The 23844-nt window shown below is 32.7% G+C and overlaps 4 protein-coding genes across 4 annotated transcripts; 3 read left to right on the forward strand and 1 right to left on the reverse strand.

Moving 5' to 3' along the window:
• The first annotated feature begins 7631 nt into the window (after window positions 1-7631).
• Window positions 7632-10580, forward strand: LOC108486310 (protein WALLS ARE THIN 1). Its single transcript, XM_017790295.2, has 6 exons — window positions 7632-7945; window positions 8054-8116; window positions 8209-8325; window positions 8421-8826; window positions 9736-9887; window positions 10051-10580. Exons 1-6 carry the CDS (start codon window positions 7722-7724, stop codon window positions 10241-10243), a joined length of 1155 nt encoding a protein of 384 aa, XP_017645784.1. The 5' UTR covers window positions 7632-7721; the 3' UTR covers window positions 10244-10580.
• Window positions 10581-14469: 3889 nt separating this feature from the next.
• On the forward strand, window positions 14470-17591 carry LOC108486308 (purple acid phosphatase 2-like). Its single transcript, XM_017790294.2, has 8 exons — window positions 14470-15001; window positions 15233-15433; window positions 15525-15636; window positions 15769-15998; window positions 16162-16300; window positions 16614-16834; window positions 16995-17116; window positions 17208-17591. The coding sequence occupies exons 1-8, from the start codon at window positions 14813-14815 to the stop codon at window positions 17416-17418; spliced, it is 1425 nt and encodes a 474-aa protein (XP_017645783.1). The 5' UTR covers window positions 14470-14812; the 3' UTR covers window positions 17419-17591.
• A 1329-nt stretch (window positions 17592-18920) lies between these two features.
• Window positions 18921-21668, forward strand: LOC108455728 (purple acid phosphatase-like). The gene is made up of 8 exons (XM_017754266.2): window positions 18921-19443; window positions 19532-19732; window positions 19869-19980; window positions 20117-20346; window positions 20507-20645; window positions 20726-20946; window positions 21061-21182; window positions 21275-21668. The coding sequence occupies exons 1-8, from the start codon at window positions 19264-19266 to the stop codon at window positions 21471-21473; spliced, it is 1404 nt and encodes a 467-aa protein (XP_017609755.1). The 5' UTR covers window positions 18921-19263; the 3' UTR covers window positions 21474-21668.
• A 342-nt stretch (window positions 21669-22010) lies between these two features.
• Window positions 22011-23196, reverse strand: LOC108456058 (dehydration-responsive element-binding protein 2D-like). The gene has a single exon (XM_017754651.2). The coding sequence runs from the start codon at window positions 23172-23174 to the stop codon at window positions 22401-22403; it is 774 nt and encodes a 257-aa protein (XP_017610140.1). The 5' UTR covers window positions 23175-23196; the 3' UTR covers window positions 22011-22400.
• Window positions 23197-23844: the final 648 nt, after the last annotated feature.

The following is a 23844-nucleotide window of genomic DNA, read 5'->3' on the forward strand; positions in this document are numbered from 1 at the left end:
AACTTGATCTAACTAAACAAATAGGAAAAAATAATTGTTTTTTCATTGAAATAAATTTCTAAATGATTTTAAGAAAAAATTTAAAAAAAAAATTCTGAACAGGTACATAAATCATTTTTCAAAGTTATTTTCATCTGAACAGATATAATCATAATAATATAGAGGTGAAGGTAGAATCAAGATCGTGGCACTCTAAAAATGAAATAAAATTTAAATTGATATATGATAAAATTATATTTTTTATTGAAACTAGGATATTCGTTTTGGTAATAGTGATTAATTCTCTCATTACAAGTGTTTTATAAAAAGATAAATGATTAGCTAAAAATACAGCTACATTCTTATGCCTCAACCTCAAAATTAATGGATAAAATTATAATCTACTTTTTAAATTTTGATATATTTTGATTTAGAATAATAAAATTGTATTTTAACTTTTGATTCACATGTTATAATGAATTCTACATTAATACATAACCTATAGAGAAAAAAGAAGTAAACCCACTAACCCAAAAGTAATGGCATGTCTTTTTGAGTTTCTAACATTTATTAACTTGCATTTTATTCTTCCATTTATTTATTTCTGTTTATTTTAACTCTTTAACTTGTATTTTTTTTTTTTTGGTTAAATCAGTTATAATAATAATGTATTTAAAATTATAAGATTCAGTAGTTGATAAAACCAAGATACGAGATGAAGGGGAAAGCTACTAAGCCCATTAAGCTTCAAACTGAACCCAATCGTATCTATATTCCTGAAGGCGTTAGGCCCATTACACTTGCCGTTCATTTACTAGGTTAAAAACGAAGACACGTTCGGCTTTGCTTTGCCTCCAAAAGCTGGTGACCTCAACTCGTTCTTTCAGGTTTGTCATGGTCCAATTTATCTTACTTCTACAAGTTTAATAGAAGAAACAAGAAGGAAAAGAGAATAACATCTTTATTTGTGACAATTCCTCAAAACACCAGTAATTGTAAATAAGTTTTAAGAAAAATAGAGAAACGAAGAAGAAAACAATTCTGAACCAATTCTACCCTTTTTCTTATGTATAGATTGAAACTAATTTATATACCCATACAATTCACAAGTTGATCGTGTGTATTTTTTTAATATGTTACAGTAATTTGTTTATTTTTTAATTTGAAAATCAGAAGCATTTTCAAAATGAAAAACAATTAATAGGATTTTATAGTAAAATGTGCAATTTTAATATGGAATTTTATTTAAAACTAAATGAAATTATGTAGTATGAGTAATATAAATCATGAACCAAATAATAATATTTACGTAAAATTCAAATTTGATTAATGCAATAACTAGTTTGTATTTCAGTAGGATGAACAAGTTAAATATGTGTATTATTAAATTATTATTTTTAAAATAAATTAATATTAAAAATTGCAAAGTCTATTGTATGTCCAAAATATAAAAATAAATTAAATTTGTAATCATAATTTGATATTAATAAATGTTTCAGATTTTAATAACTTGCCCTTGGGATGAAAGAATTTATTGCACGTAATAATAAAATTATATTGAATTATGTCTTTATATAGTTTTTTTAAAAATAAATAATATAAGTTAAATCAAATTCTCAAAATAAGTTAGATTAAATAATTATTGTCAGATAATTTCTTTCCATAGATGTTCTCAATTTTTGTATTTAAAAATAAAAATACAGTATAAATTACTTTTTTTGTTTATAAAATATTAAAATATAATTGTTTCATAATTGACCCTAATTTTAAAGAAAATTTACATGAAGAATTTACATATTTTTTTTAAAAATTAAAAGTTGGTTTGATTGAATATATATATATATATATATATATATATATTTGTAATTATTCTGCGTAAACATAAAATTATAAATTCAAGTTACCTATTCCCATTTAGAAAAAAAGTGTGCTTCACGATGGTAATGCATATTAGTTGAATCGCAATATATATGTCAAATTTGTGCTTTCCGAGCAATGAACGACTTCACCGGTTGATAGCCTGCCCTAGCCATGCCTTTTTTTTTTTTACGCTTTTGCTTTGGTATCCATTTTCCCAATTCCCAAATGAGTAAAAATTTCCTGCCACTTTTCTCTCACACCTGTAATCATGAAATTGCAGAATTATTGCACAAACAAGGGAACAGGCAGAGTTATAGTTGTAGATATTACTTTTGAGAGCTACCGATAACAGCCTTGAAAATGTTTCATTAATTGCTATATATACACATACCTAGGGGAGGTAGAACCTGGGTGCGAGATGAACTTGATTCTATCTAGGATAGCCATATTGGATGAGAATTGAGAACGATACTACAATGAAAACACTTTTGGACATTTGGTAGGGATCCATAGTTTTTTTGTTTTCACAAAATCTTGACAAGTTGTTTATCTGATGTGATAGAGAGATTAAAGATTTAAAATCTATGTATTTTTAAAAGCACTTTTAAGAAATGATATAGTTTATCTTTATTTCTAAAAAAAAGATACGAGTATTGTATAAGGTTTGAACCTTAATCATGAATGTTAACATAGGGCATCTAATATACCCTCGCAATCAATTAAAAATTAGGTATAAAATATGAAATAGTAATAAATTACAGTGAAAAGAAGGGGAAAATAATTTATAAACACAGAAATTAAACCCTGAACCTTATGCTTGAAATCCACACAAATTTACTACTATATCAATAGTGTGATGGTAACTTATTCAAATTCAATAAATATGGCATCCATGTTTACTGTTTAACCATATATATATAACTTTTGAAGTTTATTATAACTAAACTGATGTTGACGCATATATACAAAATCATGTATAATTGCTATCTAGTATTAAATTAACATCCCTATAAAATGTATCATTTATATATAAAAGATTATGGTTGTAGATCTTAACTACCCTATAGTGAGGCAGTCGATTTTGATAATTAAATGCGCAATGATGAAGAAAACATAGTCAGTCAAAAAGTAGGAAACGCAATCAACAATGCATGCCTAATTAATGACTAATGGGATAGTTGAGATATGATCAAGTTTTCAATAAGCTCAGAGTAGAGAAGACGCAATTAGGAAAATTAGATGAACCCCATCTTATCATATTGGGATGCCTTCAGCAAAAGCAAGTGTAAAAGCTTTGCCTATAGTTTAACCAAATATCTCTGTCATAGCACGTCCACAGTATCGCTGTGGGTGGAATCACTTTATGTGCCAAAAGCGCCAAGTAGTAAAAAGCAATAAAAAGAATCACACTATTGCTAGGAGGCAAACAACATGAAAAGATATAGGGATGTTTCCAAAGGTGGGGTTTGAAGTTTTCCTTTTTTTGACTTCTAAAATCTCAAATCTCAAATTCATTAAAGCTGGAATATTTTTGGGATTTCATTGGGTGGTTGTTGTTGTCTTTTTATCTCCAAAAGTTAAAAAAAAAAAAAAAAAATTCAAAACAAAGTGAAGGCTTAATGCAAACTTCCAAGCTAGCTTTGCTGATCCTCAGCGATATACCTACTGAATTCTCTTGATTTATAGTCTTGGAAGTTTGGTTGAGAAGCGGTAACAATTATTCTCAACTTAAAAAAGAAAACTTGTATGAGTCTTGATTTAATTGGAGTATGGTTACTAAGATTACTCAACCTAGGCTATAGCTTTTCATAGGATGAACCAGGCCAATGAGTATAGACATGGATGGTCTCAAGTCTCGAAAGCTTTTACTGCAATTGGTGTTTGTTTTCCGGGGATAAATATTCTCACTTTTTATGCATGCTGGGTACTGACCCACGTCCTAGTCACTTGCTGATGCATGTTGCAGCGAATTACTAAAGCAGAAAAGGCCCAGTTAGAACTTTTAATCAATCTACAAAATGAACCTTAAGACTTTGGGAATATAAACAAACTGCAATTTATAGTTAGATTCATTCATTAATAACTCAAATGAATACGACTTAACAATAAAAGGAGATCAAAACGGGATCGGTCAGCTACTCAGCTAAGTACCAATTATTCTATGACAAAACTTGAACTGTACAATAGATTTTAGATCAACCCGCTTCGAATGGAGTGAATTTTTTTATTTGAAAAGTGGATGCGAGACAAGTAGGAGTGGGGTGAATTTTCTTTTTTTGGATAGGAGGTACGGAGTAGTTATAGTAATTGCTTACTCCACTTTGACCTGCTCTATTATATAAAATTATCATTTTATCTTTATACATATAAACTATTAAAAGGGTAAAAATGTAATATAAAAAATTATATATTTTATGTTTAATTTTTTTTAAGAAGTATGTTTAAATATTTACTTGATTTTAAAAAATTGAAAAAAATTAAAGATAAATAACAAAAATTGAATTGAATCAAAGATGAAGTGGGGTAGGGTAGGGTAGGGTAGGGTAGGGTGAGGTGGGGTGGGGCGGTGATGGATTCATCCAACATCTATGTAAGTGGTAGCGATTTTCAAGATTATATATCGATAGTGGAGCGGGATAGATGATTGAGTAAAACATACTAATTATGAAATGATAGTAAATTTAATAATATTCACACTTAATTTACTCTATTGCCTTCCCTACTTAAAAAAAATAGGGGGTTTGTGCTTTTCTGAATGTAGCCAAAGTGAAATAGATAAAAAAAACAAAGTATGAATAGGACTTCAGAATGAGCAAGCAATGTGAACAAAGCAGAAGTGCCCATGCAGATTAATGGGAGACGTGACATGACCATGGAAAACAAATTAACAAAGGGACTTCACCTTGTCCGGGAAGTGCTCAACATCATGAAAAGAATGATTTCATGGCATTTCAAGTTTTCAAACTTAATATCGATTCCCATTACTATTTCCGACTTCTCAAATTCTTTATGAAATTTGAATTATTTAAGTAAATTTGGCAAAAATGTGTTGTATTTGTTTTTGTAATTTATGTTTATGTTCAGAGTTAGTAACTATCCCTTTTAATAATATGATATTTAATGTTTGAATTTGAACCTCCTCTTAAAAATATAATACGTCTTACTATTACCATTGCACCTAACACTTATTAATATCATTTACTTTTTTTTAACAAAAAGATTATCCCGTACATTTAATTAATCCTATAACATATCATGGTAAGAGCTTAGCAAATGTTATTACTACAATAATTATATATATATATATATTATAATTATGATAACTATATATTTTACATGATTTGAAAAAGAATGAAATTTTCATTGTTATTCATCGTGTTAATGGAAAATTAATAATTTTGGTAATTAAGTTTTAGTTGGTTTAATGATAAGATTAAGGTATTGAAAACTTAAAATTACGTACATGTTCCATGTAAATACATGAATTTTTAAAATATTTATTATGATTTTAATTAATTATTGAATTGATTATTACATTTAATGTTTATAATAATTGATTTTGATCGAAATAATTGATAATATTGTAATTTTTAAAAGAACCTCAACTACCAAAATTAATTTTAAACACTTAAAATTAGTTTGAATGAATAAGTACAAACTCATCTACATATCATCTATAAATGTCACTAGTTTGGTGCATATATATGGTTAAAGACTAAATAAAACATATTTTTCTTCAGTCTATTTAAGCAAAGTCTATCATGTGTCATGCGTCCTTTATGGACATGTTTGTTTGTTTCACTGTATACCTCGTATCAACATTACTTAAAACAAAAACTTGTTTTATTATTTAAAATTTTAAAATACCAACATTAATCTAAGTTACTTTTAATAGCTTTTTATGATTTAAACAATAATTTAATTAAAAATTATCACATGTATTTTTATAAAAATAACAATAAATTACAATTACATCAAAACATGTATTCTCACAGAAAAATTCACTATTTATATATATTTTTCCTATTTATATATAGCTAGAATCGTGGTAAAAAAATTATATAATTTTATATTCCCAACAATGATAAAATAAAATAAAAAATTATATGCCCTACCATTAATTTTAGAATATTGGGATATCCACCTTTTTCAATTTTGATGTATTCCGTGATACACTAATGACCGATACTTTCTTTTAAAAAAAATTAAATTAAAACATATGGCCAATTGTCATGAAGGAAATATTAATACTAGTACCATACATGGATTTTGGAAGAAGGAGGAGTCGACTCAGTCCTCGACCAGAGTCTGGCATTGAAGATTCTCCCGTGCAAACAAAATCTATTCTAGCTGTCAGTCCTGTACTTATTATGCGACCCCAAAGGGAGAATGAAGCTTCGGCATATGCAAGTAAGATCACAACTGGATTGGTCAGGCCGGTGTCCGACCGGTTCAGATGAGACTCACCCACCCACCTACCCACACCCGGTCCTTCTTACACTTCACTCACCGGTTATCCCTATTAAAAAAATATTTGAACAGGCTAAAGCATTTGCTGTCAGCTGCAAACACTTTTTAATGATGAAAAAAGGCTAATAACATTCTTTTTCTTCTTTCAGGCAGGGCCTCTTCTTTTGAAAATTAGCATGATGGTGGTCTCAATTGAGGGGGACCAACATGTCTGTTAAAGCAAGGGAGAGTTGAGATCAGAACACAGACCACAAATTGAATATTGAGCAAACCTTGGGAGTGGGAGCCTTAGTGGAAACACTTCATTATTTCCTGGCATTGGGTGATCAAATATCTTTAATATAACAAAAAGTTAAAGATCATCCCTTTATTAAATTTATTAAGGTAATTACATTAAACATCTTTTTTCTTTTTTAGTACAGTGGCGAAAGAAAAGCTATACATATCGTTATATTAAAGATGGATTTCTGCAGGTGGCAATTACTTTTTGAATACTATATGCAGTATTGGTCCATGCTCTAGAAAGCCGAAAAAGAGAGAGTACCAAATCGTCTTTTACCAGTAAATTTATTGGCTCTCAAATGAAACTAGATCGATTTTTGAATTATCCCTTTTTCCTTTTCCGAGAGCAAAGGAATTAGGAAACGAATTCAATTGGATCAATCTTGATTGTGTTGTACCTTATAACACAAAATAAGCCGTTTGCAGCTTGGTTCAACAGTTGTTTTACTTACACAATTATGGATAAGCAGGTGGGATCTTTCCGACAAGAATTTGTTAATTTATTGAATTGTAGATGTTGATACAGAGCAAAATGCAGTATCTCCGTTCCTGTACGGCGAGGAGGAATTGATTTATTGAAATGTCAAAAAACCAAGCAAAGGAATAATTGTATGTATTAAAATAATGAAAAATACAAGAAATATAAAGCTTAGTATTATACATGTGAGGTGGGGTTGAAGGGGCATGGGGAAGGGTACCCACCTTCCCCCTCGTGCGTGCAACTGCGCCTATCTATCAATGGCGGCTCACTCTCTCCATCACCTGCAATTATCGTCATTAATGGCATGGAGCCAAAACAAAACCTCTTAGATAACAGTGTAGTAAATAATCATCTGTTTTCTTTTTCACTTTTCTCTCCTTTTCTTTTCTGTTCATGTCATGGTGCGTTTGAAGTTGTCTCGGAGAATGTGGGAGACAGCCAAAAACATTCCAAGGGCTATTAACAGTTGACATAACGTCTTTCTAAGGACATTGTGGGTCACACCATCCACATTCGAATCTCCTTTATTTTATCTTTCTCCGTATATTTATACCACCGTTTCATTCCCTATCTTCGCATCCTCAGCTTTAGCTTAATCTCTTGTAAAAGCCATTTCTTTAGCTAGTTTTTTATCTAAGTTTTTGCTCCAATGACTGATTCTGGTGGTTCAGCCTCTGCTAACAGGATGTTGTGTTCCGTTCCTGAAAGGCTACAGCTGCATATGGCCATGTTGGCCTTGCAATTTGGCTACGCAGGGTTCCATGTGGTCTCCAGGGCTGCCCTAAACATGGGAATTAGCAAACTTGTATTCCCAGTTTATAGGAATATCATTGCGTTGCTTCTGCTCCTTCCCTTTGCATATTTTCTTGAGAAGTAAATCATACAAAACATAACCACCCCATTACTCTTTGATTTTGAAAACCCTTGATGCAGTACTAAACCCTAACTTGTTTTTTCTCAAACATTTTCTTCTTTATACAGGAAGGAGAGACCTCCCATTACTCTAAATTTTCTTTTACAGTTCTTCCTCCTCGCTCTTGTTGGGTACGCATGATATCGATCCCTCTAAGACTCTAAAATATAAAGTTGAAATAAAAAACTAACTGGTTCCTGTTTCAATCTTGTTAACGAGACAGAATAACAGCAAATCAAGGTTTCTACTTGCTGGGCTTAGATAACACATCACCAACCTTTGCGTCAGCAATCCAAAACTCCGTCCCAGCCATTACCTTCCTAATGGCAGCCATACTACGGTAATTAGCACACATTTCCTCTTTTATTGTATACATTAATTTACGTATGAAATGTGAGTCTGAGTGTCTTCATTTGCATGCTATTGTATTTCCAGGATAGAGAAAGTTCGGCTAAATCGAAAAGATGGGATATCGAAAGTTGCAGGAACAATCTTGTGTGTGGCTGGAGCATCAGTGATAACTCTATACAAAGGTCCAACGATATACAGCCCAATTCCACCTCTGAATAGACCCACCCCGACGTTCGTTTCATTGGGAGATGCAGAAGGAAAGAACTGGACCCTTGGTTGTCTCTATCTGATTGGTCATTGCCTATCCTGGTCTGGTTGGCTGGTGTTGCAGGCACCGGTCCTGAAGAAGTACCCAGCTAGACTCTCCGTGACGTCCTACACATGTTTCTTTGGTCTCATTCAGTTCCTCGTCATTGCGGCCTTTGCTGAGAGAGATCCTCCAGCTTGGATGTTCCACTCTGGCGGAGAACTCTTCACTATTCTCTACGCGGTCAGTATTTCATCAGTCAAAAACCATTGACATATTTTTCTTCTTTTTTCTTAAGGGAAAGTATCCTTTGAGCACAACTTTATATCGGCTCAAGTAAATTAATTGCAGTGTATATGATATCATTTATTCAATAACACGGGTGGGTAGAAATCCGCAAACCAAACCAATATTTTCTTAATTGAACATCAAACTTGATTGTCTAGCAAATAAATATCTGAACAATTCAAAACTTTCTTCTTATTAATTCATTAAGCATGTCAAAAACATTTTAAATGACCGGTGAGAGAATAAAGATAGTTGGCAGGAATTCTTTATTGAGATTCTTGGCACACATTTGCCTTTTTACTAAAAGCAAAAAGATGAATCCTTCTGCATCTTCTTTTGTAATGTGTTGTGGATTTTATAAAAGCAAATGTAATTAAGAAGGTTTTTGATAAATCTATAAGAAAATAATTAAAAGAAATTTATTTAAATATATATAAATTCTATAAAATAATTTAAATCCAAAATAAATAACTCAATTTTGTAATTTCAAACAAATTCTCATTTATTTCTTACTTAAAGTTTTTATAAATATATTTTTATATATTTTTCTTCATGAAAACGCCTACTTATGTTAAGACCCAAAGGGGGAGGCTATGTACTAATCGTGGGGAATGTCTAACATCAGAAAATAAGAGCCTAAATTCGTACCATTTGAACCTGCACAAATAATTATAGTGCAATATTTGAGTCCAAGTTCATGGGATACTACCCTTAGTTTTATTCGATATGATTTCTTCTCATTGTAGTTGATAAAGCCGTAGCAATTAGAAAAAGTGGTTTACACAATAATGCGGGGGGTGGATCTACGTAGTGGGTTTTTGAAAATGAAATAAGACCAAAACATTTTGTGTGGAAAAAATGCAGGGAGTGGTGGCATCCGGGATCGCATTCGCTGTACAGATTTGGTGCATTGACAGAGGTGGCCCAGTCTTCGTTGCTGTTTATCAACCAGTTCAGACTCTTGTTGTCGCCATTATGGCTTCAATTGCTTTAGGGGAAGAATTCTATTTGGGAGGGTAAGTGGGTCCTTTTCATCCCTACATTACCTCTCTGCTCCTTGGTTGAAAACTCATCAACCATCCATCCAATAAAGTTGGTCCCCGTATCTTCATCTCTAGGATCAAAATATCTAGCATTACATTAATCTTGTGATTAACTTGGCAATTTCGGTAAACACAGGATAATCGGTGCAGTGTTGATCATAGTAGGATTGTACCTAGTGCTATGGGGAAAAAGTCAAGAGAGAAAGTTTGCAGCTCAAGAAAAGGGTGCAATTCAGTCTACTCCGGAGCACAGCAACATCAGAACCTCAAGCCATATCAAGGCCTCCCTCACGAAGCCACTTCTCCCTCCTTCAACCGAAAATGTTTAACTATAAGCCCCCGCCCAGGCTTTTAACCACAATGCTGGCTACCTGAAGACAAAAAGAACAACTATAGCAGCAAAGGAAGGATAAACGAATGGGAAGCACGACGCCACTAGCTATGTCAGAAAGTTTGTGTGTATGATTTTCTTTAATTTCTTTCTCCTTTCCCTCATTTTAATTAGTCAAATGGCTTTTTCTCCAAGTAGCTGAGAGGGTTAAATGAGAAGCGTTTTTGAAGGGGGAATGATCATGATGATCACTGTCAAACCTGTGTCGCCTATGGGAGCCTGAAATTCTCATATACTTTCTCTATGGTATAATTATATGGTTTTATTTCAGATAATTATCAAGTTATTGCTAAATATCATTATCTATGTACGGTGTGATGGGACCCTAAGATTGCATCCATGCTTATCCATACTTATTAATATAAAATTCATAATTGAAAACCTTATTCTAAATGGTATAATAACATATTTAATCCTCAATACTTATATATTCTATTAATTGATCTTAATTCTAAATAATTTAATAAATTTAACTCTTCATATTTACAAATTCTATCAATTTAATCATCAAATTTTCTAACCAAAGCTCTCCACTTTTAAAACAGAGACATGTCACATCTATTAGTTGTTTTATTTATAATCGAAATAATCCAATTTAGTACATAATTTTTTTAAATCAAATGTCATCTTTATCAATAAGTTTTCTATGTCAATGTGAGTTCTTTTTTTCTCTTTGCTAAAAGTATTATAATTTTTTTTGTTTTCTTATCCTTAAATTCTCGTTTTTGGGAAGATTTTGACAGATAGATACTTAATTACTAGGAAACCAGATTACAATAACTTACAAGCTTATTTTTTCATCATTTTTTTTTGTTGGCGCATGAATTTCAAGATATTTATTTTATATGCTTGAGTTTGAACTTTTAGGCATGTAATTCTGATATATTATTTTGCAATCAAAAAGTATTTTACGATTTCATATGACTAATAAATGTAGTTGGTAACTAGCTTTAATCATGGGATTTTTTGAGTTTATATGTTTGCCTAAACCTTCCCATTTTTCGAGTGGAACTTTGGGTCGGACCTGGCCGGGTGACTCAATCCATGATCAAGTCTACCCATAAAGTGGACTAATTTTTTTCAACTTTGTGTTTTCTATCTTGATTTACATATTTTACCATATGTTAGGAAGTAAAATGTTCAAATTTTGCATTTTTGTTCAGTGAAAATTGCTTGATTTTACACTGTTTAGCTTTATTTACTATTTGCCTTGTTATTTGTGTTGTTTTCTTGATAAGTATGAAATTTCCTTCAATGTACATAGAAATGGTTCCGGAAGTTGGTCATTGAAATTGAAAATTAAATCTAAATTTAAAAAAAAAACATGGCTTTGAAAAAACCAGTTGTTCAATTAATATTTATATAAGAAAAATTATGAACATTTCATTTTCATAAGAAAAATATGAAAAAATTAATTGAGTTTTCTTTCGTTACATTGATAATATTTTTATTTTATTTTATAAATTGATTAAGAGATTATTTTGTGTTTTAGTTATTTTTAATTATTTGCAAAAGTAAAACAATTAATAGACATGGAATGCCTCTATTTTAAAAGTTGAAAGCTTTGGTTAGAAAATTTGAGTATCAAATTGATAGTATTTGTAAATATGAAGGGTTAAATTTATTAAATTATTTAGAACTAGGATCAAATTGATAAAAAAATTATAAGTATCGTTGACCAAATGTGTTATTATACCAGTTAAAAAAGGTTTTTCGTTATTAATTTAGCAATGAGTAACCAAAATAGTAATGAATTCAAATGTTAGTGCTCAAAATTAAAATTTTTTAAGTTAAATGACTAAAATAGAAACGTGGGCATAATTAGGTAAACATTTATATATATATATATATATATATTTTGTAATTTTGATAATCTTATTTGGTGTACCGGTTTTTTTTTCTTATAAAACCCTTATTTCAAAATTAAAATTTCCCCTTGTCTTTTTCATCCGATAATTTCTCTTTGTTTTCAGTTTTTGTAACACAACCCTTACAGCTGAGAAGAAAAACTGAAAATTAAAAAATCCATCAAAAAGATGTTATTTAAAAGGTTTTGCTTCATAAGTTTAAAAATAGTGTCGAATTTTGTTCTGCCGGGTTGTTAGGGGTTGGTAGTGCTCAATCCTTTAAAATTAAATTTTTTATTCAAGTTGTTTAAAATTTTAAAAATTTAAATTAATAAAAGTAAAATTATATTTTAGCCTCTTAATTAAAAATAATAAAATTTGATTTAATCTTTTAAATATTATAAAGATATAAACTATTAAAATAGTGAAATTACATTTTAATATCGTAAAATTACAATTTAATTTCGACTCCTAAAAATATTTTTAGCATCGCCTTTGATTTTATTTTTATAAAATTTAAAATTAATTTTATTTTTTATCATAGATATTTTTATTTAAAATAGTAAAAATAATTTAAAATATTATGTAAAAAATATTTTTGGAAAAATACTACATAAGAGTTATTAATAATTTTATATATCAATATGTGTTGCACTAAATCATAAACCCAAATGAAAGTTCAATATGTGTTGACCATGAACTTTAAGTGTGAACTGTAAATTAAACATAAAAATATTAAAAATCAATTAATTTTTATTTATTTTAAAATTTAACTTTTAAACAATATTTATGAAAAATAATTTGAAACTTAACAAAATAAAAACCATAAAATAAATCTCATTTTATTAAAATAAAATCCATAAATTTAAAACTCTAAATTATCTTAAAAATTTAAAAACTAAAACAAATCAAATTATGATAAAAAAATTTAAAAATCTAATTTAACTGAAATGCTTTTAAATTATGTGCTTGTAAAGCGAAATAGAGGCATAAGATAAAACTTGATGGATGTATAGATTAAAATTAAGGAATTAAACATTTTTAAATGAGAAGTAATTTGAAAACAAGGTTTTAGATAAATAAAATAAACGAAGAGTTTTCAAAATTTTGGATAATGTATATAACTACGAAGTTCGAAAATCTAAGAAATTAGAATGTTTAAAATGTTTGCATACTAAAATTTAAAACCTCGAATTTCTTGTGTTGATGACCAAAATCAAAATTTATAAAAAAAATATATATGAAAAGAGCAAGCACAAAAGTAATTGTTTTATTTAAGTCATGTTTTGCGGTGTATAATCCATCACGATCATGCAAAATTAATTTTAGTTCCTATATATATATATATATATATATATATATATTTCATCTCTTTTGATAGATTACAAAATTAGTGGCAGTAATTATGGAATATATTCAAAATAATTTATAGTTGCCCATTTTTATCCATCGATTGAATAAATAAAATAAATTTAAATACAGATATATGTTGATACGATCAACAAAAGTTGAGAATCCAAAAAATAAAAATAAAATCGAAAGATAAGTTTCCATTGCCTTAAAATTTTGACTACTTAAAACTATAAACTTTAAAATTTAATTTACATAATCTAAATGAATGTCACACATACCATGCCATTATATAGAGAGTAAACCTTTTGTTTAGTAGTTGAAATTTTCTAAGCTATTGAAATGGTTCAAACTACACTAATTTTATGCAAAACACAAGATTTTAAACTTACAGCTACTTTCTTCCTCGTTCTTAGGATTTGCTATTCAAAGTCCTTTCCATCAAAATATAACACATAAAATTTCTCTTCTTTTTATTCTGCAAGTAGAGGCTAGAGATACGAATGAAAGAATAAATTAAAATTCACTCTCATCTTGAACTTTTATTTTATGCATGGCAGCGGACCTAGGCTGTATCGACTGAGGTTGATAACGTCAGCAAGCTAATTCCCTGAGACAACAGGACATCTTTGAGATTATATGGCCAACACTAGCAGACCCAATATGGGCCAACTAATTTAGGCTCTCGGCCTAATCTGGGCTCTTAACCATGGGAATTAGGCCACCATCCTGACTAGCCTCGAGCGTCTTGCATATGCTCCTAACTGAAATTGGGCTCTATAGGAGTTCATGGTGATAGATTTTGTGGTATGTTCGTTTCAAATTCTTAGCAAAAGGATAAGAAATAAATGGATCTACGCAATGACCAATATATTCGGACCCAAGGAATGGATATTCCTTTTTGAAGGATTTTAATTGGATGGCTCCGCCTACCATACCAAACCTTTTTTTTTTTTTAATTACATAACTGACCGAAGAAGTGGAGGCAAAACAAGCTGTGTTATCTCTGCAAGCGTTGTAACCATTTATATCTTGTAAGAAACTATTCACAAATCAACTACCAGTCTTAGAAAGAAAGAAAAGACATATCAACTATCGGTCAGTCTTTCGAGTTATAAAAACAAAATCTGTGCAAATGTTATACGCTTGAAAGGCGGTGCATGGGAAAATAAATGACAAGTACTATTTAAAAGGCATCAACCTCTGAATATTCCCTTCGCCATTTTCTTCTTAATATAATTGTGGGAGATCCTTCTTCCACCGCGAGTGTTTTTGGAGTTGCTGGTGACACACTGGTTTGGGATTTAAAGATGGTTGCTGCGAGGTGGAACTGTTTTAGTTTTCAGTTGGTTATTGCGATTAGCTTTATTTTTATTATAGCTGAGGTTTGCAATGGAGGAAGAACCAGCAGTTTCGTAAGGAATAGTGACTTGTCTCGTGATATGCCACTGGACAGCGATGTGTTCCGGGTGCCTCCCGGCTACAATGCTCCCCAACAGGTATGTTTTCTCTTTTTTTCTTTTTTATCTATTTCCTGTTCATATAAATTTCCTGCTTGTTAAATGGTTAATCTTGTGATAGGCAGCTGAAGTTTCTTGAAGAACCCTTTTCCGTTTCTAAATGATCAGTTTTAGGAATCTATTTCAAAACTGTGAAGCCTTTCTTCCAATTGATTTAGTTGGGTTAATATTGTTTGATGATACAAATATTGTTTGATGATACAACTGAAGGTTCATATAACACAAGGGGACCATCTGGGGAATGCTGTGATCGTCTCTTGGGTAACTCCGGATGAACCTGGTTCAAATTCAGTCTTTTACTGGGCTGAAAACAGTGAACTCAAAAACAGTGCACAAGGCATTGTTCTTACTTACAAGTACTTCAATTACACTTCTGGTTTCATTCACCATTGCACCATCAGGGATTTGGAGGTTTGTACTTCCTCTGCTTTGTTTGAAATCTATGACATGAAAATATAATAGATTCTGCTTCTGGTCGGCCTAATTTCAGTTAGGTTTGTAGTTTGATACCAAGTATTACTACGAAGTTGGGATCGGGAATTCATCGAGACGATTCTGGTTTGTAACTCCCCCTGCAATTGGCCCTGACGTACCATACACTTTTGGTCTCATAGGTATTGTTAATGACTTTGTACGGAGGATTTAAGCCATAAAGTAACTTGTTGAAGTGATTTTTACATTTCAAAATTTATCATGTGGGATGCTACATGTGTATCCTGGTCTTACAATGTTGAGCATTTGAGTAGGTGATCTCGGGCAAACTCATGATTCAAACAGCACGCTCACCCACTATGAGTTAAACCCTGCAAAAGGACAGACACTGTTGTTCTTGGGAGACCTCTCCTATGCGGATGCCTATCCATTTCATGACAACGCAAGATGGGATACTTGGGGAAGGTTTATTGAGCGAAATGCGGCATATCAACCTTGGATATGGACTGCTGGAAATCACGAAATTGATGTTGTTCCGGCAATAGTAGGCAACTTCCTGCTTTCTCCCTTGTTATTTTCTTATGAGTCGATGCATTAAACTAGTTAACTAAAGTTTTTTTCCCTTTAACTTTCAATTAATGCTTGCCTTATATCAGAATCATAATTAGCATAAGCGTATTAATTAAGCAATTGCGGTTTTGTTTCAGAGGGAAGTTATACCTTTCAAGCCCTACACACACCGTTATCATGTACCCTATACAGCATCAGGGAGTACATCTCCTCTTTGGTACTCCATCAAGAGAGCTTCAACGTATATCATTGTCTTGTCTTCCTACTCAGCTTATGGTATTAATTTTACTATTTAACTTATTTGTGTGTTGTCAAACAGGCAATAGCAGTCTATAACACATAATTAAATGATGAGCATATGGCATTCCATTTTAGTAGACTTTTCACTAGAACTTATGGTGATTCATCTTATTACATTAGTGGAAAAAAAAAACTTCATGAGGAAAACTTGGTTCATTGTTTTCTGCCTCATGTAAAAGAACCATGAAGTTGTAGTTAGCTGCCTTTTAAGTTTGAACTGTTTGTATGCATGTAGCTGATGAAGATATCTGGAAATATATCAATTATCTACTGAAAATGCCTATTGCAGGGACATCCACACCTCAGTACAAATGGCTTGAAAGGGAGCTTCCAAAAGTGAACAGGACAGAAACACCATGGCTCATTGTTCTTATGCATTCTCCTTTTTACAACAGTTATGTACATCATTATATGGAAGGGGAGTCCATGAGAGTAAGTTTTGAGCCATGGTTTGTGGAGTACAAGGTTGATGTTGTATTCGCTGGACACGTCCATGCCTATGAGAGATCCGTAAGTTCACATCCTCTGTTCTAGAATTTTACTTGGAAAAAAAACTTTGCGAGTTATTGCAGTTACATAATGGTCCTTTGGCCTTACAATGCAGTATGTTTCTTCCTAATTTGATACTCACATCTCATTGATTTGATAATTTTTGTAACACTGACTGCAGGAACGCATATCGAATATTGCGTATAACATTGTTAATGGATTGTGCACTCCCATAAAGGATCCATCTGCTCCAGTGTACTTGACCATTGGAGATGGAGGAAATCTGGAAGGATTGGTGAAAGAGTATGCAATCTCGTTTTAAGATCCATCTCTCCTTGAATCAAAATTCTGTCTGTGATTGTGATCATTTATCAGTGTTGGTGTTATTGAACAGGATGACAGAGCCACAGCCGAACTACTCGGCGTATCGTGAAGCTAGTTTCGGTCATGGAATACTGGAAATTAAGAACAGGACTCATGCTTACTTTGGCTGGCATCGAAATCAAGACGGTTATGCTGTGGAAGCCGATTCCCTATGGTTGCACAATAGATATTGGAGCGTTTCAGATTCAGAAGAATTATCTGTAGCCACTGCCACCATATGATTTTACCTTGTGTCGCTTTAGCTAGCAAGCTCAATTATATCTGTCAAGGTGTTTTTATTCATTGCAAAACTTACAAGTTTTACTTCCAGTAAATGTAAGGTATTGGAAATAAATGGCTAAAACTGGAATAACCATTAACCAAGCAGGTGGTGGTTGCCTTGCGACATGGAAAATGGCACCCCAGGAATTCTATATTAGACTCGATCTTTGTAAAAACTCTGGAAACAGCCAAAACATTGTAGAATCTCTATACTATTTGGGGGGGGGGGGGGTAAAGTAGTAGTACTAAGCATCTTTTTTTCATAAAGATAATGCATGTGGGTTTGGAAATGTGAGGGAGATCTCTATTAATGAAGTGAGGGAGGGTCCCATGATTGCTGTTCTTAAGACTCATTAGGGAAAATATATGTAAGCCGAGTTTTTTCAATCTCTAATTTTTAGTTAAAAGTTTAAAAAAAAAAATGTGACTTAAATTTTTTTTACCGACAGTTTGAATAATAATAAAAAACAGTTATTTATAATTCACTATTTATAGATTTGACATTAGTGCTTTTATATGTTAGATAGATTATGGTACTTAATCTTGTCATAATTGATGCTTTGTTCCTGTCAAAATAGAACAGAAACTATCCATTCATCTGTTTTTTCCTTTTGTTTCTCTCTTTGGTTTTCATATGGCTATAGATAATAAAGTTAGGTTTAATTCTATTATTAGATCCTGTAACTTTTTTAAGTTATAAATATAGTATTTGTACTTTTAATTTTGTTATTTTCAATCTTTGTACTTTTAGAATTTGTAATTTTAGTTCTAACAAAAATAACTATTAATTCATTAAATTGTGTTCTGTTATTTTTAATTTTAATGTGTCAAATATATATTACATGCATATTGTTATGTCTGTTTGTTATTTCACATATTACTTATAAAAAAATCAGTTAATAGATTTAACTATTTGTTTGTATCAAGATTAAAATTTTAAAATTTTAAAAATAAAACTACTAAAAATGATCCAATTGGTAAACATGGACTGAATCTATAACTTTGCACATGGTACAATAATTTAACCAAACAAATTTAACTCATTACGTTGATTAGAAAAAGAATTTTAAAAATTAAAAAATACAAGTACTAAAATTGATCAAATTAAAGTAGAGGTACTAAATTTACAATTTACACAAAGTATAGGGTTTAATAGCGAAATTTGACCATAAAGTTATGTAGATCAAAGCTAAAGTTTAACATATTTAAATGAAATTAAAGATTTAAAAGGAAAAAAAGGAGGGGACAAATACAGAAAGCAATTAGATTGAAATATTGCAGAAATATGTCTTCAATGATTGTCTGCACATGTTCAACCCTCCATTAGTTATTTCATTGGTTACTTTAGGCTTATCACTACAATTTTATCATTTTTTAAAGAATAAGCAGATCATATTTTGGTATTAAATTAATAAACTCACTCATGTCTGAATATAAAAATGGGTGTGCATTAGGTTTAATGATCAGACCTTCCTCTAATTAACTGCAGTCGACTGTGGTTCATATCTTGAAACCACTTAGACAACTCCTTAATCATGGTTAAATTTTTATCTCATAACAAAACCTAGGAGAATAATAAAGAAGATAAGAATATTATTTAATTCTTACTTTTTTGACGTGTGGCAGATCCATTTTACAATTTCCTCAGTTTTATGTATTGTATTCTTATAGAAGTTATTCATTCTATTGAAAGCATATTCTAAAAATAGACACTAGTGAAGGGAATTTTACCAAACTGTCAAAATATACATGAACTAGAAACCAAGGGTCAGTTTCAGTAGGTATGTTGAAGAGATTCTACTAAGATGGCCTTGCTGAAAGTCTTTGACCCTTGTGCTATTTGTCTCCTCTGTTTGGTATTGAGTGCATCTGAGTTGTGCAATGGAGGAATAACTGGTAACTTTCTAAGGAAAGAGTATTCTCCAGATATGCCCCTTGACAGTGATGTTTTCCAAGTTCCTCCTGGTTATAACGCACCTCAACAGGTAATGCTTATTTCTCTTATTAAACTTCTTCCAATATTTTAATGGGTTGTTTTAAACCTTAGATAGCTGGTTTTCTGAATCATGATAGGTCCATATAACACAAGGGGATACTGATGGGAGGGGAGTGATCATCTCTTGGATAACTCCTGATGAACCTGGCTCTGACACAGTTCTCTACTGGTCTGAAAATAGTAAGAATAAGAATCGTGCCGAGGGGATTTTTGTCAGATATAAGTTCTTCAATTACACTTCAGGGTACATCCATCACTGCACCATCAAGAACCTGGAGGTATTCTTTTTCTCTTTTTAATCAGGTTTTTCATCTTAAGAAGCTTAATTTAGTTTATTTATTAGTTAATATGACCATAAGCCAAGTTTAAGAGAATTATCTGGGTATAATTAGAGCTTCATTTCACATTCTGCAGTATAACACCAAATACATGTATGAGATTGGAATAGGATATACTATCAGACGATTCTGGTTTAAGACTCCTCCAAGAACTGGCCCTGATGTTCCTTACACTTTTGGTCTGATAGGTAACATCTATGTCACCGTCTTACTAACTTTTGGTCTTTGTCGCCTCTGATTTGTCTGATTATACTCTCATAAATTGATTACAAAGTATTGCATGGATTATTTTTATCTGAGTCCTAATTGAGCACTTTGGAACAGGGGATCTTGGTCAAACACATGATTCAAATGTTACACTCACACATTATGAATCAAATCCAAAAAAAGGGAAAACAGTCTTGTTTTTAGGGGACCTCTCATACTCAAATGACTATCCGTTCCATGATAATACTCGGTGGGATACATGGGGAAGATTCATAGAGAGGAATGCTGCTTATCAGCCTTGGATTTGGACTGCAGGGAATCATGAACTTGATTTTGCTCCTCAGCTTGTATGTCGTTTAACTCTTCTTCCACTGACTGGAACTGCATATTATTCATCTTCCATCTACAACCTTTTACCGATTCCACAACCATTTGACTGTAATCTGCTTCCCTGTACTGTTGCCTATGCACACGAGCAGAATGTCCTAAAACGTCGTTATGTTGCAGGAAGAAACTACACCCTTTAAGCCATATATGCACCGTTATTATGTCCCTTTTGCATCATCGCATAGTACATCTCCATTATGGTATTCGATCAAGAGAGGCTCAGCTTACCTAATTGTTTTATCGTCTTATTCAGCATACGGTAAGTATATATGGAAGACAACAAAGGTTACAGACATTTTTGTTTCTTGTAAAGCTGATTTCCAATTTTGATTTCGACAGGAAAATCCACTCCTCAATACAAATGGCTAAGAGATGAGCTACCTAAAGTGGATAGAAGCAAGACCCCATGGTTGATTGCTCTTATGCACTGCCCAATTTATACTAGTAACTCGCATCATTTCATGGAAGGAGAAACCATGAGAGTGGTGTTTGAGTCATGGTTTGTCAAGTACAAAGTGGATGTTGTATTTTCAGGCCATGTTCATGCCTATGAGCGATCCGTTAGTACCATCCATTTTTTAATCCAAGGCGGTTTTTTCCCCTTCCAAGCTCTGTTTTGTGCTTAGCTTAGTACCTCAATGCTTCCATTTGACTCCCATTGTTTCGGGTTGCAGAAGCGTATATCAAATATTGCATATAATATTGTGAATGGAATGTGTACTCCTGTTGATGACCAGTCTGCACCAGTCTACATTACCATTGGAGATGGAGGAAATCATGATGGACCAGCTATAGGGTAAATATTAATGCTTATTTGTAGATATTAATGCTTTTATTATATGATCCTACTATGATATTGACTGAGCATTCTCTGTCTGGATTATGCAGCATGATGGAACCACAGCCCAACTTCTCAGCCTATAGGGAGGCTAGTTTTGGTCATGGTATATTCGATATCAAGAACAGGACACATGCCTATTTCAGTTGGCACCGAAATCAAGATGGATATGCTGTCGAAGCTGATTCTTTCTGGTTTCACAACAGTTACTGGAATCCCTTAGGGAAATCCTTCGTAGCTCAACACTAATCAATCATTCATCCAAACTAGTTCTTACAATATAGTAGTGGTTAAACTGTAACGTGCCTCTGTCTGTCATGAAAGAAAAATATATTTTGGATTTTAAGATCAGTGTGAACATAAATTGTCAGCAGAAAACAAGTGTGTGAACACAATTTAAATTTGTCATTTTGTTGGAAAAACATAAAAAACCAAATTAAGAAATGTCTTTTCTTTGCACGTATACCAGGAAAAATAAAAACGGATGTTATGTGCACGAAAAAAATTGCGCTTGCTGACAAGAGAAAATGGAAGACAGCAAAGGTTTCATCAATATTAAAGTGCGCAATCGCAGACGTTTCTTACCAAACATGGATTCTTGGTTTTTTCTTTTTCACCTTAATTTTTATTGAAAACGTAGTGAATTCTTCAACATCTGCAAATAGTTCTTAAGGATGATGAACGCTGATTTATACAAACTTGAGTTGATTAAGTTTAGCCCTACCGTTGATGACTGAATCAAGCAATGATGTAGAAGAAGTACTTACTACTAATGGTGGACAATAATAATGTAACATTTTTTTTCTATATATATATTTTCCACTAAGTAGTCTTAGAAATTATTCTATGACAAGACATATATTGCACATGTTGATTTTATACAAACGTTATACGCTTCGACACAGAAGCCGGCTAGAACAGCACGTGACTTATATATACACTTACAGAAACAAAAACGTAAAAAAACAAAACAAAACAAAACAAAACAAACCCCTTAAGCCAAGACAAACCCAGAAAAACCCATGATGTATTCATGGCTATTACTATATGAGTATAGACTGTAGAGTGTAGACAGTAAGGACACAACATTTATAATATCTATATACACATATATGCACCCTATCCCTAAGTATGTATAGTTTCAGGTTTCCACGTAAGTTAACATCTAGCTTTGGTTTACATGCACCAGGGGGATTGCAAGGCGTCCCAGCCAGTTACATCCACAAGGCTGCTTGCGAAACTGCCAGGATCATCCATCACTGGAAAATCTAATGAGATAGCAGCTTCAGCCCAAATCGATTCATCTAAGACGGGCAAGTTCACACACATATTTTCCCAAAACCCGTCAATTCCATCTTCATTTTGTCCTAATTTTGCATTGTTCCCACCCGGGTTCCCTTGAGAATCAATTTTCTCGTTGGGGAAAGATATGACTGAGTCATTGTTGTACACAGGTTGTACATCATTGGTCCTGATAATTATTGGGCTATTTGATGAACACGTACCTGAATTATTCAGGTTTTGAGTTTGGTTCCCCATTGCAGCAGCCTGAGTATTGGTTGAAGGTGGTGGATACCGAGGGCCGACACATAACTCTGGCAAGTTGAGCTTGGCTTCAGAGCCGTAGAGTTTGCGAGCGGCAGCATCATAAGCCATTGCAGCTTCATGAGAGGTGTCAAAAGTTCCAAGCCAAAGACGAGCACCACGGTTGGGTTCACGAATTTCAGCCACCCATTTGCCCCAAGTTCTCTGCCTGACACCTTTGTAAGTGCAGAGAGCATTCTCTGGACCTCCCTTGCCTCTCATGCACCCTTTTCTGGAGCTAGCTTGAGCAGGCCTCCTTATTTGTTTTCGCTCTCCAAACCCACCCATCATTGATGTTGACATTGTTCCAAGAGAGAACCAAAGGGGAAGCAAAATAAAAATGAGGAAAGTGATTGATAAGCACATTGTCTGAAAGGGAGGGTGAATGATGGTATTTATATGACAGTAAAGGGAGATAAGAGCTCCAACGGGTGTAATTAAGCTTGACCGAAACGTGTCTTAAGGTGGATTTGGGATGAAACTTGGCATGGAGACCTTGTTTGCTCGTGTCGACAGCAAACTCACTGTCATTTCTCCTAGACACACTTGGCCTAGACTCTTGTCTGTACACAAGCTCAGGTGGCAAAGAGGAAGGAGAATAAAAAAAACAAAAAAAGGGGGGGATGGATAATGGTCAATGTAGGGAAATGGAGAACGGCGTGTTTGGGTGATCGGTTGAAGATAAGAACGTGGGGGAGGGTTCCGAAGAGGAACACATGACAAATGACAAACTAGAGAGGGGGATTTGATACGTGGGGGCTCCCAGGTACATTGAAGTGGTGGGGGCTTTGGCAGTCAGTGTGAACTGTGAAACCAGGTTCAACAATGGCTTTGCAATGCATTCATGCATCAAACAAGTGGGGCCCATGCTACCATAACTTTTTCCCACAAAGATCCCTTCGTACACTGAATCATTCCCGAGTCGGAATATGAATATGAACTCAGGGTTACAACTCGGTTGTCTTCATCCTATTTCATCTTGTATCTAGACTAGAAAGCCCTGCTGCTTTCTCGTGTCGTGTTACTCTTTTGTCAG

This window comes from Gossypium arboreum, chromosome 5, assembly GCF_025698485.1.
Source record: "Gossypium arboreum isolate Shixiya-1 chromosome 5, ASM2569848v2, whole genome shotgun sequence".
Taxonomy (NCBI): Eukaryota; Viridiplantae; Streptophyta; class Magnoliopsida; order Malvales; family Malvaceae; genus Gossypium; species Gossypium arboreum.